This window comes from Hipposideros armiger, unplaced genomic scaffold, assembly GCF_001890085.2.
Source record: "Hipposideros armiger isolate ML-2016 unplaced genomic scaffold, ASM189008v1 scaffold_30, whole genome shotgun sequence".
Classification (NCBI taxonomy): Eukaryota; Metazoa; Chordata; class Mammalia; order Chiroptera; family Hipposideridae; genus Hipposideros; species Hipposideros armiger.
The window spans coordinates 1,117,382-1,135,965 of record NW_017731380.1 but is presented as its reverse complement, the minus strand read 5'-3'; the positions used below and the strand labels follow the sequence as shown (position 1 = coordinate 1,135,965).

General features: G+C 33.6%; 1 protein-coding gene and 1 long non-coding RNA gene across 7 annotated transcripts in view; one reads left to right on the top strand and one right to left on the bottom strand.

Moving 5' to 3' along the window:
• The window catches only part of TANK (TRAF family member associated NFKB activator), a 79,215-nt gene that overhangs the window by 50,254 nt on the left and 10,377 nt on the right, over positions 1-18,584 (top strand). For 5 of the 6 annotated variants that reach the window (XM_019636881.1, XM_019636880.1, XM_019636878.1 and 2 more), the window contains exons 5-6: positions 16,271-16,347; positions 16,985-17,100. In XM_019636881.1, coding sequence (XP_019492426.1) covers positions 16,271-16,347; positions 16,985-17,100 — 193 coding nt within the window. The remainder of the gene's footprint in view (positions 1-16,270; positions 16,348-16,984; positions 17,101-18,584) is intronic. The other variant, XM_019636883.1, reaches the window with a different exon arrangement.
• LOC109379877 (uncharacterized) overlaps positions 15,602-18,584 on the bottom strand; it is a 28,740-nt gene continuing 25,757 nt past the window's right edge. Inside the window, exon 3 of the long non-coding RNA XR_002123301.1 lies at positions 15,602-15,805. This is a non-coding gene — a long non-coding RNA (uncharacterized LOC109379877). The remainder of the gene's footprint in view (positions 15,806-18,584) is intronic.

The window sequence follows — 18,584 nt, the reverse complement described above, 5'->3', positions numbered from 1 at the left end:
CTAAATATTTATATATTAATACTCCAAGATTCCAAAAGATATGTTGAGTAAAACATGGAAATTACAAAAATAACAAAATGGGAATAATTTATATAAATTTTTAGACATAAAACAAGACATTGTTTATAAAAACACAAATATGTAGTAAAACTATGAAAACATGGATAGGAAGGGTACACATCTTCTTTAGAAAAATATTCACCTCTACAATTGGAGAGAGAAGAGACTGATTCTGAGAAGACAATAAAGGGGGCTTCATTGTATCTATAACTTTTCTGTTTTTAAAGAAAAGATCTGAAGCAAATATGGCAAAATATTAACACTTCTTACAGCATGATAGTGGACATATAGATGTATATTTTTCTCCATGTTTTTCTGAATTATTTAAATTTATTTTTAAAAAGGAATTTTTTATTAAATTTATTGGGGTGACATTGGTGAGTAAAATTATATAGGTTTCAAGTGTATGTTTCTGTAATACATCACCATATACAGAGGGTGTCAAAACAATGTATACACATTTTAAGAAAGGAAAAAACTGTATTGAAATTGTAATACTTGATATGTACCGAGAACAAAAGATGAATGAATACAAGTCACGTTTGACTTCTGCTATTACAAGAGGTGCTCAAAGCAGTTACCATCAGCATCCAGACACTCCTGATTATGGTGAACTGCTTGAGCAACGTTGACCAAAGTGTCCCCTTGTATACATTTTTTTGGCACCTCTAGTATTTGGTCCCCTAAAAAGGAATTCTTTAAATGAGATGACTTGGGTTCTAGTGGGATGAAACAGCTTTTGAATAAAACAAGCTCTCCTAACAAAGAGAACTCTTAACATTCACAAGGCCAATTAAGTCAAGAGTGCTGTATTTCTTTCCTTCTAAATAATGTAAATTTTGGCTTTGTATGTCAAGGTTATTCTGTTACTGATACCATAACTAAGACCATCTTAACTTGTTTTTATTTAACATCAAATCTGACAAATCCCATTTTGATATTTTTCTATAAAAATTTTAGAATGAGAAATTCTCTCCCAGTTCATATTTTTAAATTCAAAATCATTATTTTATCTAAAAATGCTGATAAACACAAGAAACCATGGCGCTGAATATGTTCAGGTTTATTTTGCAAGAGACAAAATTCAAAACCAATGATTCTGACTTTTAGAATACAGTATCATTATTGGGTCTGTTATAGTACATTATAAAATCACTGAACTACCGTAAAATGCTGACATAAATTTAGTGTTTAAGTAAACAATATTTACATTCCCTTTTCCTATTTAAAAGATATCTAAATGTCATTATTTACCATTAATTTTTAGTCAAAATTCATATATTCCAGTTACAACTTTTTTTTAAGATAATAAAATATATCCAGTTCAAAATATATAGAAGGTATTTTTGAAAATAGCAGTCTTGATTAGAAAAAAAGGGATGATGTGACTCTTAAGATAGAATAATTGTATCTTAAGATAATAATTTAGTTTATTTTAAATTTGGATAATTTGTCATTATTTATGAAAGTTTTAGAGTTTATTTTTTAGACAGTAAGTGTTCAAAGGGAATCTTCAATAGAATTCATTTTTTTAATTACATTTGGATTAATTTTGTAAGGCATCTTTTATCTATAAAATATATATTTGGATACCTAGGCTGAAATTAAGTGTAAGTAACAGAAATAATGTCAGAGATAGCTTATTTCCAAGAATTACTCATGTTGCATCAATTGTAGCTTCATTTGTGGACAGACAATAAGAGGAAAAATTATAAAGCTCCTAGTAAGAAATGAAACTAAATATAGTGAGCTCTCTTAATTATCTTTACTAATAGAGGAAAGATTTATGTGACAGCCACATATTTAATACTTTAATAACTCATCAACTCAGTATTTCTATACTATAACCATTTAATAAAAATAAACTGTCTTGAATTTTAGCTTTTTCATTTTCCTTTATATATCTACAACCAAAGTGCCAATGAGCACCAGCTATATAAGGGATTAAAGAGAAGGGGAAATACATTCTAAAAGAGTGATAAGTTGAATTTATTGAGTATTTGAGAACTGGCTATATATTGTAAAATATTAAGCCTAACTTAGAAAAATATTCCCCAATCAAGTATTGAAATTAAAATCTTTTCCAGTGGCCTATGTTGATCTATACTTACTGAGTTATAATTAAATTCACTCTTAGTCAATACAAGTAAAATCCTTTTCTAAAGACCTTTGAATGATTTAATATATTAGGGTTTTCCAAGATGAAAAAAATTCTATCTTGGTTGATTTCAATTTTGTAAAAGTATGCATCTACAATAACTAGAAGGCGGAGTGCAGAAATGGTACAGTTAATGGTAAGATAATAGTACAGGGTTTTTTTCTATTTTAAGTATATTTTTGTATTAGTCTTCTCAAAAATGAATTGATTTCTAGATAGCACATTCCCAATTAGTTAGCCTAGCCTCTGTAATGAATTAGTAAATTAATAGAAATGCTTGGAACCAGTAACAGAAGGAAGCTGCTACCAACCACCCACAGTCCTTTCCTCCTTCTGTTTGGTGGGTGGTTTGAGGGTTTGTTTTCTTTAGACTGTTTATTTTACTTAGGTTTTGGTTAGAATATTTGACAGGGGAAAGACCCATGGACATTATGGCAAATGGCATCTATGCCCGCCTTGGAGAATGAGACAAAGAGTAGAGGAAAGAAGGGTATGTTGAGGGGAAAGCGGCCCTCTTCAAAAATTGTATTTGAAAACATGAAATTTATATAGTTCAGTCTCTATTCATGCTAATCCTACGCAAACAGCATGCAGAATCCTTTGAGTTCTAAAAGGACATCCAGAAGTCGAGACAGCAGAGCCTGTATCATTGGATGACCTTCAGTGCTCTGCTTATATTAATAGTTTAGAGACATTAGAGAAGCACTCAGTTCAGTTGGAGAAGCAAAGATTTGGAGACTCAAAGCAATTAGTAAGCATTATAAGACAATGTGAAGTCTTAGTTAATATGACAAACTGAAATCCTGATTATAATTTATGGTATAGATAAAACAAATAGGACCTTATTTTAGAAATAACAATTCCCAGTGAGCTCAAGGTAGGCTTGAGCAGGAGGCTCAACACTTAGCTCAAGTAGGGAAAAGAAAACAAAGTCTTACTTGTCCATATCTTGGTGTGCAATAGATATATAAACTTAATTTGTCTACAAGTTTTTAATGGAGAAAGCATAATTCCTAGACAAGAACCAGAATTATTCCAGGCCACTTTGGAGAGCATTATATAAACAGAAAGCTAAAATTGAGGGATGTGAAAGAGCAATTTCATTTACTATAACCTTTTTTAAGTGACATAATCATGGCTTCAGAGGAGAGAGTGTTCCCTACCTTTTTGTTACTTTATTCTGGAGACAGCTCTTCAGTGAGAGGCATTTACCCCGTGGTGTGTTACTCATTATTATGTACGAGTTCCAGCAAACAGTGTATGAACTTTAACCCTGTTCTGCTTTCTAGCCTCTGTAGCTTTTAAAATAGCACAAGTCTAGGCCTTGGCTGGTATCCCCATCCTTGGACTGTTCATATGTCATACACTCTGGACTTTGGGTAAAGCTCTCACTTAGGAATCTCCATCTGAGTTTTAGGCCTCCATAGCTTCTCTCAACACTAGATACTTTCTCTATTGCGAGTCTCTTAAACGATATTTATGTGTTTGTTAAGTTGCTGTATATTGTCTAGGTATCTGGCATTGTAAAAGCCTTAAAATAGAATATCATATACAGGTATATGTTAAATATGTCTTTTGTCATTTGAACAAAAGTTAGAGATTAGATCATTAGTGAAGATATGTATTTACCACGTGATTTCTGTGGGAAAGTCAAATGTGGTTTACGTCATCTAAACACAGCACATTTTCTAAGAGAGGAACTTGAAATAAATTTGACTTTATGTTCATTACTCAACTTTGTGAAAAAAAAAACTGTTCCTGTATTCTTTTAATGCTTGATTCCTTCTTTTCATCATCTTTCATTAGGTAGAAATGGTGATTGTGCCCACTATACATTGGCACATGTTAACCTAGGCTGGGGCTTAGAGAAGATTGGAGAAGGGGCGTGTAACACTTTGCCTTGTCAGTCAGAGCAAATGTCCTATTCCCCCTGGTTTTGTTTCTAGAGAATGGATCAAATATACCGTCTTTTTATGTGTAATGCTTCTACAATACTCCTCTTTGGAGACTAGTCTTTATAGACTCTCTGGTAGAATAATTAGAAGGAAAAAAAATAACTTCAACCAGTTCACTCATTAAAGTTCAGAGTTTTTTCCAAAGTGTCATAGTAAATGTATCACAAATTCTAAGAAAAAATATATTGATATCCAAAGCATTTTAATATTTACATTGAAATTACTGTTGCAGAAATTTTGTTTCTGAATCTGAATTATTAATTCATCCTAACCCTTTCCTCTTCTAGGTCTCTGCTTTTTAAATCAATACATCATTTTAGGGATTTTGCTTTATCATAATAATGGAAATAATTTTTTTGAAGGGGAGAAGAAAATGAGAAGTGGCATATCACTTTTTAAAGCCTTTTCCCTGACTTGTAAGCAAATTTGAGTATCTCTCATGTGGCTTTTCTCCCCTCTTTCCCCACAACTCCTCCTTTCTCATCTTTCCCATTTTTCTTTTCTCTACTCTTCTCCAGAGCCTACAAAACAGAGCTTGTATATTTTATTCAGCCCTGACTTCTCTTGACCAAGGCATGAAAGGCTGTTCTCTCAATCTCAATAAGTTAGGACTAGCCACCCAAAACAATGTAGTTCCTCTTATTAATATATTATAATCTGTCATTCTAAAAAGTTCTCAAAATCTGTTTTGAAGATATTTGTTTTTCAGTGTTACAAAATGCTTCTACATTGATCTGTTGTAATATGTTGTGGGTTTTTTAGTTTTTTGGTTGTTGTTGAATTATGTGAAGAAAATCCAGCTTCACACAGATATGTAGTTGGGAAAGGGAAGAGTATTTTAATAACTTTTTTAGAAATTGTGGATATTTTTCTTTAATACTACACCAAAACTCAATAAGCGGTAGCTTCTCAAGTGTTACCTGCAGTATAAAAGCTAAAACTGATTAACTTTTCTGCTACATTAAAAGCCATCGATCTGCCTTGTATTGGGTTGTCGGTAAAGTCATGACATATTTTTTCTGTTTTTTGTTGCAAAAATGCATCATGACTTTTCCGACAACCCAATACTTTGAATCTATCTTTTTCCTCTGCATGATTTTGTAGCATCATGAATTGGTCCTTTGGAAAATAGTGGTTCACTGATCTATGCAGATCTTCCACATACTGACTTAGTTCATGATATATTTTAAAATCACATTTAACATCATTACTGATCTTATTAGAAAAGTCTTTGAAGTGCTGGACAGCTGTCAAGCTTACTATAACTGGTACAGATATCCCAAAATTTTAATTTTTCAGATGAAAACCTAAATTTTTTCATGGACACCAAATCTTGTCAATTATTTTTTTTAAGTGAAAATCTAACTTTATTTGCTTATGAGAAAATGTCTGAATAACCAAGCTTGCATGTCATTTTTTAATGGCATCACCATTAAAAAAAGTGACTAGTTCAGCTTGCAACTCAAACCATTGCGCAATGTTTTTCCCCAAGTCAACCCTTTTACTTCAGTATGAAATACAAGCCCTTTGTGTATATTTCTCATTTTGTCTCACAGAATATTAAAAAGATGTTAACTTGGGATCAAAACTCAATAAAAATAATAATCCTTACTGCCTCATCAAGGACATTCTTGGTGAAACTGGTTTTTTTGTTTTTGTTTTTTACTGAGACTGTGGCATTGAAGAATACAGTGACTATAGTTTGGTACCATGCCCTGGGTCATACTCAGGAACCAGCAGTTTTACTCATCATTGCTTTTGCATCATCAGTGTAAGTGCCAGTACAGTAAAAGAGATAAATAACATCTAATAGTATTGCAACAGTAGTTGACCCCATGGATTTCAGAGTCTGGGATTTGATTTTACCTTACTAACAGGCTAATAAGTTAACCAATTACTGCTTCATGGATGCTGGAGGAAGACACAAAACTCCTGGATCAGAGAAAAAAGTCTTTAGTATTCATAGTACAGCAAGCAACAAGAGCATTATATTTGCAGTGGTGTCACCTAGGGAGCGACATGGTAGACCAGACGGATGCGTGAACATGCAGTGGTTGCATTAAAGAAGAAAAATATTGAGCTTGGGAATGTCACCATATTATAGCAAGTAGTAAGCAGCCTGTTCATTGTCCAAGAGGGAGACGTGATACCTCACCCTTCAAGTTTGCCCTCTACAAACATAACCCTGAGAAATGTCCCAGGACTTATATTCTTGGCATGCACAGCAAAAATGGGCAGGGGCCCTCAGGGGTTCTGCAGATTCTCCCAACAGAGGATCCCTTGAAAGGATCCCAAGGCCCCCAGGGATTCTAGACCATATTTTGAGAACCACTGGTTTTACCAGATTGTCATTTACTGTTAGAAAAAATCATGTTGCCTTTTTCTCAATAAATTATTTGCTTTTCATCCAACTAAAAAAAATGTGATGGGCCAGCTGAGTGGCTCAGTTGGTTAAGAACTCACTCAAAAGTGCGAGCTCTGAGCAACAAGGTCACCAGTTCAATTCCCGGCCCGAGCTGAGCTGCCACTAAGCTGCCAACAGGTGGCAGGATGGCTCAGCTAAAAAAAAAAAAAAAAAAGTGATGCTCTAAGCATACTCTAGCATCTCTTCAGGATCGCTTATTTTTACATGGAGGTCATAATATTTGCTCATTATTCATTTTTACATTTATTGGATAGTTGTTTTATGTCTTTATACTTTAAATCATAATATCTGTAATTTACTCCCAGTTACTTATCTATACCTACTACATTAAGTCTAGAGCAAACTCTGAATTTTCACTCTAATCTATTAAAACATAGTGTGGTCCCTGCATACTATGTACTCTGTGGTCATTTTTAAAGGCACAAGAATGTATTACAGGATCTGAAATCAACAGTAAGAAAACCGCTTGGCTTCCTTTAACCACAGAATCACTAGCTAGCACTTTCCCCAATACTGTATTTAACAACTTCTTATTGGATTTGTAGTCCCCTCTAAGATATTGCTAGAATTTGGCAGGGGAATGGAGGGGAAGGCCCACCTAAATTTTCATTTGTACCAATATGTTGTTATGCTCTCTAAACTTCTCTGTTGCTTGCTTAGGTAGTCTTGCTATATTTTGAAAGCTGACTTTTTCCCTGAAAGATTTTTTTTCTTTGCCAATTATACATCTTTCCATATGCTTCATCCTTTGCTCTAAGATAAATAGATATGTCCCAAAATTTTAATGAAACTATTGTAAACTATATCCCAGGCGTTCTGTATGTCATTCACCTATGATTTTTTCCCCCCTAATAAGCCCCTTTTGGAAAACCAAATAATTCTGAGATGGGTGTCTTTTGTTTTCTCTCTCCCATTGTGTATATCAATAGTGGAGTGATTTTTGTATTTCAGCTAAGTTTTCATCTAAGTAATTATATATTGGCTGGCTTTACCCACTCTTATTTTTATTCCCAATTGCGCCCCACTGTGTAACATTAAGGACAGCGTGTTTCCCTGTACATCTCATCCAAATAATGCTGCAGGGGGTTGCTGACTTGTCCTTATTCCCTGCAAGTATCATCTGGAATGTATTCCTGATGGATGGGAAAATGGCCACAGTGAGTCTTCCTTTCCTTCCTGCCACCACTGACTGCACATTACCTCCTCCTCCCCGCCCCATGCCGCAGCCTCAGAATCCCCATTCCTGTCCCTAGCTCTTCTCATCTTATCCTGAGGACGAAGTGATTGTGTTTTTATAAAGGTGAATCTAAAGCTCTCTCCCTACTGTTGTGATGTCTATTTCTTTTTGACAAGAAGATAATAGATCTTGGTGGTTAGCTGTTTGTACTAACTCATTTCTTGGCAAAATAAAAGGTTAGTAGACGTTTGTTATATCCCCAGTTTTGTTTTGGATTTTTTACTCTTCCAGGAAAGCCTAATCTCAGTTTCTTTAAGGTTTTATCTTGCCTTAAGATTTTTTTTATGCTAAGGAGGATGGTTTTACATTAAAAAATGGAAACGAAGATTAGAAGTGTGAACCAGATTTGAGGGAAAATGATTCTATTATGTTTTAAAACTTGGTGGTTGACAGTAGACAACAAGTGAAAATGTATTGGATCAAAAGAGAATTGAGAACGGCTATCAAGAGAGAGGGTGAGCGTGAAGATACAGACTTTAGGGATGAATATCAATAGACTTGACATGAGAATAAATGATAACAAGGGTGTCTAATGAGGGACAAGCAGTGTACCCATGTCTGAACCTTATAGAATGCTCACATTTATGGCCTAGAAAGAAGAGGAAGCAATGAAAAGACTGAAAAGAAAACCTAAATGTTATACCAGTTGCCAAAAAAGAGTTTCAAGGATGAGAATCTGGTCAATAGTATGAAATAATGTCAAATGAGCATTCAACAGAATGAGAGCTTTGGGAAAAGCTATTGGATTGGTGATTAAGCCATCTCTGCAAAATCATTGTGAAATTTCAGAAGAATGGAGGGATTTTTTTTAAAAACCTGAGTTTGGGAGTTCAGCTTCTGTTCTAAAGGAATGGGTACCGAACAAACCAATCCTCTGTAACTAACAGTAATAATTCTATATGTAACAGTAATAATATACAAAAATTAACTACCTAGGGACTTTGGAGACTGAATTTTGCACATTTTGGAGGGGAGTTAAAACGTGGACCAAGTAATGGCTCAGGGTAAATTCCCAGTTTTCTGTGTTTTTTTCCCTAAGGGTGGCCACAGTTGGCTGAAATTCTAATAGAAAGCCCATTATCTGGCTGGAAGAACTAGGAAGGAGAATGAGCCCAAAATAACCATGGTCACCAAAGAGTGAGGGAAGGAGCCCCAAAGAGGAGAGAGCCAGAGGAGAACCCTAAGTTCTGTGTTTAAACTCAGCCCAAGTCCTTGGCTATCCCTTGAACCCATGGATGTGTGTGTCCAGGGGATAGATAGCCAGAGGCTTGAAGGACTGAACCGAGATGTGAGCGGCTGTTCTTCAAAGGAGAGACAGTTTGGAGTTTGAGCCTAACCAACTTAATTGCCTGCAAACACATCAGCTCCCTTCAGCACCATGTAATGTCTCCACAGCATAATATTCACCATGTTAAGGGTACAGTCCAAAATTATTCAATATATGGAGAGTCAAGAAAATATGACCCATTTTCAAGGGAACAGATACCAACCCTGAGATGATCCAGATATTGACATTGTAGGACAAGGATTTTAAATCAGCTACTGTAACTATTCCTGCTCTTCTATTAGGAGATAGTTAGGGAGGCAAGGAAAGGAGTTAAGGTTTTGAAAGGATAGATTTAACAGTAAGATACTCCATTGTCATGCTGTTGAATGGTTAACTTCTAATAGCAAGTTTGAGAAATACATAGACTGTGAAATTTTGGTTAAGAAACTATTGGCACATTGCCTATGTCGAAAAGTGAACTGGTGTGGCAGAACTTGAGAAATCTTTCTGTTATTTTTGGATGTAAATTTCTACTTGTACAGTCTTGGGCACAAAATAAAAACCATACCAAAGGGTTTTTTTCCCCAGGCAATATTTAAACAGCAAAACTTGGCGTATAACTGCTCCTCAGTAAGAAATATATTTGTTGTATGACAGACAGGTTTTAGAATCTGAAAATTGTTTTGCATTGGTGTAATGTGTAAATATCACCCTTCTATAACTACCTCACCATGCTAGGTAACTGTCCTACTTCACTTCTCTAGTAGCCAAGCCCTATGCCTGAGAAGTTAAGAGTGTGGGTTCCAATTGCAGCTATTTGACCTCTCCACAGCCTTACTTACTCTAGCAAACTTTAAAATCAGAGTCAAATACATAATTCACAAGATTATGTAGATTAAGTGAAATAATACATGCAAATTACTTAAATAATATCTACTTTCATGAATATATTTTCTGTTCACCATGATAATGGTGTAACAAAATTTGTAGTTAATGGAAAGGATTTTCCCAAATCAGTTCGTTTCAAATGTACTGTTTGGAGAAGCAATGAGGGGCTAACAGGAAACCTTATTTTTTTTCAATTGGTCATTTAATTTATTCACTTCTATTTTGCATAAAAAGGCATCCCCACAATTAGATCTTTCTTCCCATTAAGAAAATAAACTCAGAAAACCGTGCAAAAGGAATCTGATACAGAATGAAAGACTCAAAGGCAGACAGTGGGAAAGTATTATTCTCACTCTGCTTCAAATTAACTTCATAGAATTGAAATGATAGTAATTGTAGCAGTACTGGTAAAGGATTTTAATTTTTTTTAAAAAGAATGTTTTATTGTAGCATTGAACTGATAAGAGATTTTTTTGGGATTTACATTAAACCAGAACCCTATAAAGAACTTGGAAGTAATTGGAGTATTTAATTTTATTTTTATATTGTTTATTTTCTTGCCACTTCCTTCAGAACTCTGGGATGGATCCCATTTTGCCCTGGAATTGTTCCCGAACTGGCAGTGGGTTTGCCTCGCACTGTATCACGCAGAGCAGACAAGGCTCCTAGGATTTGTGTTCCTCTTGCTTTGCTAAATTTTCAGTAATGTTAAGGAGGGTGAGAACCGTAGATTTCACATGGCCATAAACTCTTATAAATACAATTTCCTTGTATTTTTTAAATTTACCTTTTGTCCTCAAACTTTCCTGTTACTATGCTTTTATAGTTATTGTTATCAAATCTCTTTTTTGTATTTTCTGTTTCTACTTTAATCTCATGTCTCAGCCCTTTTCTCACTTTCTCCCTAATTCAACCATAGTCGATGCTTGAATTTAACCATAACATCTTTGTCTCAGTGTATCTAAAACTGGTTAGGAAATATTCAACCTGATTCTCCTTTAACATTTCATTCTTAGTTCCAAAAATCTAAGTTATAAGTGAATCCTTATTTTCAGTTTCTTTTTCCACTGCTCATTTTTTTCCTTTTACCATAGTAAATTTTATCAAGCTAGTATTTATGACTATTCCACAGTTTATATTCCCTTTACTAATTAATCCCATCTCACCTCAGTTTATTTCTTGGTTTATATTGTTCCAGAAAGGAGCATAGTTCTCTTATTTAAAAGGATAATTCTATTGAGCCTTATCTAGAAACAAAATCAAATATTAGCTACACTCGGGTGCCTAAGCTACCTAAAAATAAACATTCCTTTTGCATGCAAGGATCTCAACTAAAGTTTAGAGGCAGTCTTTGATATGAACACTGGAATAAAGTGATTGTCATTGCTATTGTTCAAATACATATTATTGACCACTTACCACCCATATTCAGTATTGGCCTTTAAAGTTTAGACGTTTTCCATATGAGAAAATATACATTGTTTTGAGTTTAGTATTATCTTCAGAAGTTTCATAACACAATTTAATTTGCTGACTTTAGTTGCTTAATATTTTTAAGAAAAAACATTCTGAATTAAAATTTTTCATCACATTTCTTTTTTTCCCTCCAGCTTTATGGAAGTATAATTGACAAATAAAAATTGTATATATTTACAGTGTACATGATTTTATATATATATATATATATATATATATATATATGTGTATATGTATATATATATATATACACACTATGAAATTACTTATCACTGTCAATCTAATTAATATATCACTTCACATAGCTATCTTTTTTTAATGTGATGAAAACATTTAAGATTTACTCTCTTAGCAAATTCCAAGTGTACAATATAGTACTATTAACTATAGTCTCCAATGCTGCCCTTTAGATCTCCAGATCTTATTTATCCCACATAACTGAAACTTTGTCCTCTTTGACCAACATCTCCCCATTTCCCCACACTCCAGGCCCTGGCAACCACCATTCTATTCTCTGCTTTTGTGAATTTGACTTTTTTAGATTCCACATACAGGTGAGATCATGCAGTATTTGTTTTTCTGTGTCTGGCTTATTTTGCATAGCATAATATCCTTCAGGTTCATCCATGTGGCCTTGGATGACAGGATTTCTTTTTTTTTACGGTTGATATATTCAATCTTAAAATATTCCTATATAAAAAATATCCTATTGTACATATATACCACATTTTGTTTATCCATTCATTCACTGATAGACACTTAGGTTGAATCCATATCTTGACTGTTGTGAATCATTTCTGTGTTTTTCAAATTGGTCTATAAAAGGAATAAATACTTTCACTTTTAGTATCAAATATTTTAAAAGGCAGGCATTCAGGAAAATACACATTTCTTTCTTTGCGATGTTGATATCCAACAGATCCTGCACTCCAACACAAAAATATTTTCTGTTACCTTTGCCTTAAGAATAAACCTGGCTTTGAACTAGTGAAATATCAGCCTTTTTGTTTTTTCTCCTTAAATAGCATTGCTTATTCAAATAGCCTTTGATGAACACATATTTTTTGTATAATACTCATCTATGAGATGGATAAATTGATTTACATATATTAAGCTTAACTTGATTTACATATACTGAAACAAAATTCTCCCATTTCACATAAAAGGAAATTTAAGGAATCATTTCACAACATCTTCCAACTGTTTCAAATGGGTTTATCTTAATGATTTAGTGGAATGATTTATCCAGCGCCATACTGGAAGTGTAAATGAAAAGTACGACGTGTAAAACTCTTATTTCAGTATTCATTCCACAAGTTCGGCATTTCCAAACTAGTACTTGGAACAGTTTATAATGTTAAGTATTTTAAGTTTTAGTACCTCAAGATAAGTTCATTTGTTGAATGATTTAACGTTTAAAATCTCCTAAAATATAATGTTCAAAGTTCCCTTGCTTTTTTATTTAAAGTTGCAATAACTTCAGCTCCCTGCAGCATGGTATCCACTGGGATAATTTTGAGAAGAGAAAAAAAAAATACAAGTTATCTCTTCTAATGTTTACTCACTCTCTGGGATGCTCAGCAAACTGTGTAGTCATCATTAAGTAAGATAATTTAGCATTGAAAGGAAAGTTTGAGTTTCTGGGAAAAGTGTTGGAGTTGCCATTGACTACAATAATCCTAAATCCTTTGAAAAATTAAATGATTATTTTCAGAAAGATGTGTCAGATTGCTAAATTGGAAAACAGCATTGTGATGCATCTTTTCTAGATAAACCCTACTTCAAAATGTCTGTCAGAGAACTGCTTGTGTTTTTGGTTTTTGGAACCAACATGTTAATAGGTCCCTTTTGGAAATTTTTTTGTGGAATACTGGAGACCTAAAATTTTTATTCAAAATATTAATACATCAACAGATTTATTTGGTATGAATGACAGAAGATGCAATATATTGCTTAGTACAATTCCTAATACTTTTCTTTAGTAATAATAACAGTAAGCAGAGCTAAATAATAATAACCAGAGCTGTACTTCTAGCCCCAAAGAAGGTGAAGACCTTAGATACTTACTAGAAATTCCTCAAAAAATGTGTCTTCCCTTTACTCCCTTACCAGTAAATCCAAGGATCTTTTCCACATAAATTCACCCATACCAGTAATCAAACATAAACATGACAGAAATAAGTTGACATGTTATTTGCCAAGCCAAACAAAGGTTTATCATCATTCTTTTCCTACCTTTTCCTTCACCTCCTCCCCCTGACTCCTTAGTTTTTATAGTTTCTTTAACATCAGAAGCAGTCATTCCTAGTTTATGTCAAAATCAGTACTTTGAAAATTGGAATAGTCTTTATCACATTCCGTAACTGTCTTCATTTTTAGACTAAAAATTACAGAGTACTTCTTTTTTTGGTTCTTTCTAGCTCCTAATAAATTTTCATATTGAGAATTTCTAATAGTAAATTTAAGAGATTAATCATTCCATTTAATTTACTTATTATGATTTGTTTAATATATTAAATTGTCAAATGTTTCTATTCTCCTAATATTACCTCTGTTGATACAGATTTAATATAATCTTTTAAAGGTTCGTCTTCATACTTATAGCATCCTGAATGGTTGGCTAGATTTAAAATGTTGCCTTTCGGGGCTGGCCGAGTGACTCAGTTGGTTAAGAGCTTGCTCAAGAGAGCAAGCTCTGAGCAACAGGGTTGCTGGTTCAATTCACGGCCTGAGCTGAGCTGCCGCTGAGCTGCCAACAGGTGGCAGGATGACTCAGCTAAAAAAATAAAAAATAAATAAAATGTTGCCTTTCTTCCTAGTCCACACTAAAAGCCATTGAGTGTTCTAATTGCACATAACACTAAAGAAAAACTTTGTCTACCACTTTTAAAAACAAACTGTGAATGTGAAAATGTCTTCTGATGTGACTGCTATTTTATAAGTCCAATAAAGCAGTTGTAATCCAGAAGACATGGCCTAAATGTTTGTCAAATGAAAAGTTTGCAGCAGCAAATTATCTTTATTTTACCGTAGCTTAACAACATCAGCTATAAAATCACAAATTGTTTGGGTTGCCAGGATTTTCTTTTATTAATTACTATAAAATACTTTAAAAATGTTAAGCACTGGTATTTAGAAAATACTGTATTATGTTAGAATGAATATTAGAAAAGCTATATTAGAAAAAACTGGAAAAGTATAGCAATAAACTGAAATACATTGGAAAATATGTTAATTTTAAGAAAAGCAAACAGGAATCAAGTCTTAATAAAGAACAAATAGACTCCTAAGAAATTGAAAGAACTTTTCAAACAGCAAGATTAAAAGGAGATGTACTCAGATGATAAGAAACAATGAGGTAAAATCACTCATTTTAATAATAGCTGCAATGGGGAGGGCTGAGTGGCGCATTGGTTAAGAGCTGGCTTGGGACGCCAGAGGGCCCCAGTTCAGATCCCACATATGAGGGCCAGTGACACTGCCCTCTACAGCTAAGATGCTGAACAACAGCTCAACCTGGTGCTGGGCTGCAGTGAGTCACCGGCAGCAGCATAGGCTGCAGCCCCTGCTGCAGTGGGATGCCATGGGCTACCGTATGTAGCCAGCAGCCGCTGAGAGCTGCCATCCAGAAGCCGGCGACTGATCTGCCTCGCCCGGGAAGAGCGCAATGATTGTGCCAACTTGCGCCAGTGAAGCAACGTCCTCCACAACTAGACTGAAGAACAAAAGGACAGCAATTGTCTGTTCCCCTTCCCCCAATTCCCCAGCGCTGTTCCCATCTCCTAATTCCCCAGTAAAAATCTTTTTTAAAAAAGAGTACAAGCTTTAAGCAACAGCGGTTCGAGCCCCACCCAAGCTGAGCTGCTAACAGGTGGCAGGATGGCTCAGCTAAAAAAAAAAAATAGCTATGATGGCCTTAAGTGAATAAAATCTAAAAAGTTACAAAATATAAATGTCCACTGGTTTCAATTTGAACTCATATAAGACCTATACAGTTTCCGCTGAATTATAATTTATGAGAGTATAATATTAGAATTTCCTAAAATCTTTGAATTTGTCGATTTATAGCTTTATAAGGTAAACAGAGCTTTCTAGGTATAGTGAAGATTTTTTTTTAATCTAAACCATGTAGTTGATTACCATGCTTTTCATTGTTGACTTTTAAATGTCAGAATGAGTGTAATACCAGTGTAAGCCACAGGGTGGGAGTGAAAGGCAAGAACTTGTGTTAAAGCAGCTTAAATTCTTAATTGGTACTGTCTTTAAAATGCTTGTTAAATGCTAAGGACTGTAGCTTGGTTTTCTTCCTCTAATACAGCTGCATTCCTCAGCAAAAGATCTCTAACAAAATACAGAAACATTGATTTAAATGTTTAAGCCAATAATGGAAAAGAGGCACAAACACAGAAATAGATTTTTTTCCCTAAAGTTTCTGGTCATATCAGGTGCTACTGGTGATCAGAGTAGCAATTTTGATCAATATGTGAATTTGAGAAAATTCCTTGAATTATCAGTATTGAAAATAGTAATTGAAGAAGTTACCAGGCATATTCATATCTTCATCCTATTATTCTACCTTCATTTTTCTATTTCCCTAATTGTTCTCATTTAAAAAAAAATCTATTGTGCTATATATGTGTGTATATATATGTATACATATATATACACACATATAAATATATCTGTAAGCTACCTAAACTTATTTTTCAATGAGGAATATAAATTTTTCATTGTGTTTTCTATTAAACCATTCTCATTTGAGTTTAGAAGCAATTTAAAGTGATAATCACTTTGTATCTTTAAGGAAAGAAGACAAGAAGTTTCTTCTCCTAGAAAAGAAACTTCACCAAGGAGTCTTGGCATGCCTTTATTCCATGAAAGGTAGTTCTGTATTTTTTTTTTGCCAACTCTAAAAATTATAAATATTGAAATACATTCTTATGTACATATTTTTAAATTTTAGCAATTGTAAGAAAATAGCAGTCTCTTAGAACTAGAAGAGACCAACCCAAGGCTCCTCCATGTTAAAACGACCTAAATAAGTCATAGAGTTAATAACAACAGAAATGGGTCTAAAAACTGAATTCTCTGAAGCTCTAATATTTCAATAAACTAAGTATTATGGTCACATTGTTTTACACAGATAGCTCTTAATGTGACCTCATCCAAGTGAAGAATATTAAATTTTCTTCTACTTAAGATGCTTACAGTGAACAAAGTCAATACAGTGAAATTCCTAATGTGAGAATGAGAGAGCCAGCATAAGTGACATATATGAATAAGTAGATATGCTAGTCTGCACTACATACATGTATTAGAACTTTTAATTTTTCATCTGGCTCTCCAAACATTAGAAATTTTTTGAACATTTTCTAGGAATTTAAAATATATTTTAACTAAAGTTAAAATCTTTCAATAATTATTTTGTGGTACACAAAAAAAGGGCTATGTAAGTTTAATTGATTTTTAAATATTTGAATATATAGCCTTACATTTTTAAATATTGGTTTATTTTTAGCAGTTATCTAGAGAAGACTTTCTGGGATCTGAAAGAAGAATTTCATAGAATATGCATGCTAGCAAAAGCACAGAAAGACCACTTAAGCAAACTTAATATACCAGCCACTGCAAATGGTAAGGCTTGATTTAATGTAATATTAAGTTTATTGGTTGAAATTGATTTCTTTTTGATTGTGAAAATATTTCTAAATGCTTATTAAGTGCTAAGGATCTGCAGCTTGTACCTCACACCACTTTATAATGGGCAAGTGCTGTTTAAGTTGTGTAATGTATTACATTAGATAATTATTGGCTTTTTCCCATCTCTCTTTATTGTGTGGTACTATATAGATTGAATTGAATGACGTAATTTAATGAGCAGTTTCACCTTGGAAAAAATACAAAATAAATACAGGATGTATCTCTCAAAAGTTTTCAGTTGCTATTTGGGGGTCTTACTAAACATTAATTAAAATGTTAGTAAGCAACCTTGAAGCTGCACTATCATATATGAGCTAAGAAAGTTATAAAGTCAGGTTTGTTTTTAACTTCTGCCTGAAAATTAATTGAACACTATGGATAGACTGTTGTAATTTGGTTCCAGAAATAAACATTACACATTTCACAAGGCCAGTTCTGTTGGAGGCACAAAATACAAATTTAGTATAAAAAATAACTTAAAGTGAACATCTGTTTTACACGTGTTAACAGTGTATTTTTTAAAAGCCCTCCCTTCTCTAAAACCCCAGACTCTTCCTGGTGTTTGCATCAGTAGTTCCATATGAATAGCATAATACTCAGGATTAAACCTGGTTACGAAGCACTTCTGTAAACAAAAAGAAGGTAAACCGATCACTTATGATAAATTCTCCTTTACCCTTGTGATTTGAGATACTCTGCATAAAATTCGCAAGAAATGTGATTTACAGTTTTTACTCTGAAAGATGATGCAGCAGTGCTAACACCCCTTTAGTTAAAGATCACTTTCCATTCCTTATATCTCTTATATGTAGGCTATTTACAAATTATTTTATAGTGTAAATTCATTTTTTTTCTTACTACTGCCATTTTATTTTCAGAAAAAGCACACAGTGTGGTGTTGGAAAAACAAAACAATCTTTGTAGACACACAATTTATTGCTTCTGCTCCCTTCCTCTTACCTCTCCAACAAGAACTCTCATTTTTCCCTCATAATTTTTGTCATTTTCATTACAGATTGATTTTTTGTGCCGAACAAAGACACTGAGTACTTGTGAAGTAAAATAATTATTTTTATTTAAAATATACTAGCTCTAGAGATGTAGTACCTAGAATTCATAAACATGCTTTTTTGAACATCAGCATCTTATCAAAACATTGGGATGGTGATGTATTCATTGGCCCTACTCCATTATCAATGGCTTAATACTTTGACCATTTTTAAATTGCACAAACCTAAATCTAAGTCTGTATCTGTCAACTAGAACACTGATTGTTTGACTTCAATTTCTTCCCCACTAAAACTGCTTCCTAACATTTTTCTTTTTTCTTATGCTTTATATTAACTGTCACAAATAATAAATACCACATTATTCTTGAAATGTTTTAGACTTGTTGGCTACAGAATCCAGTGAGGTTT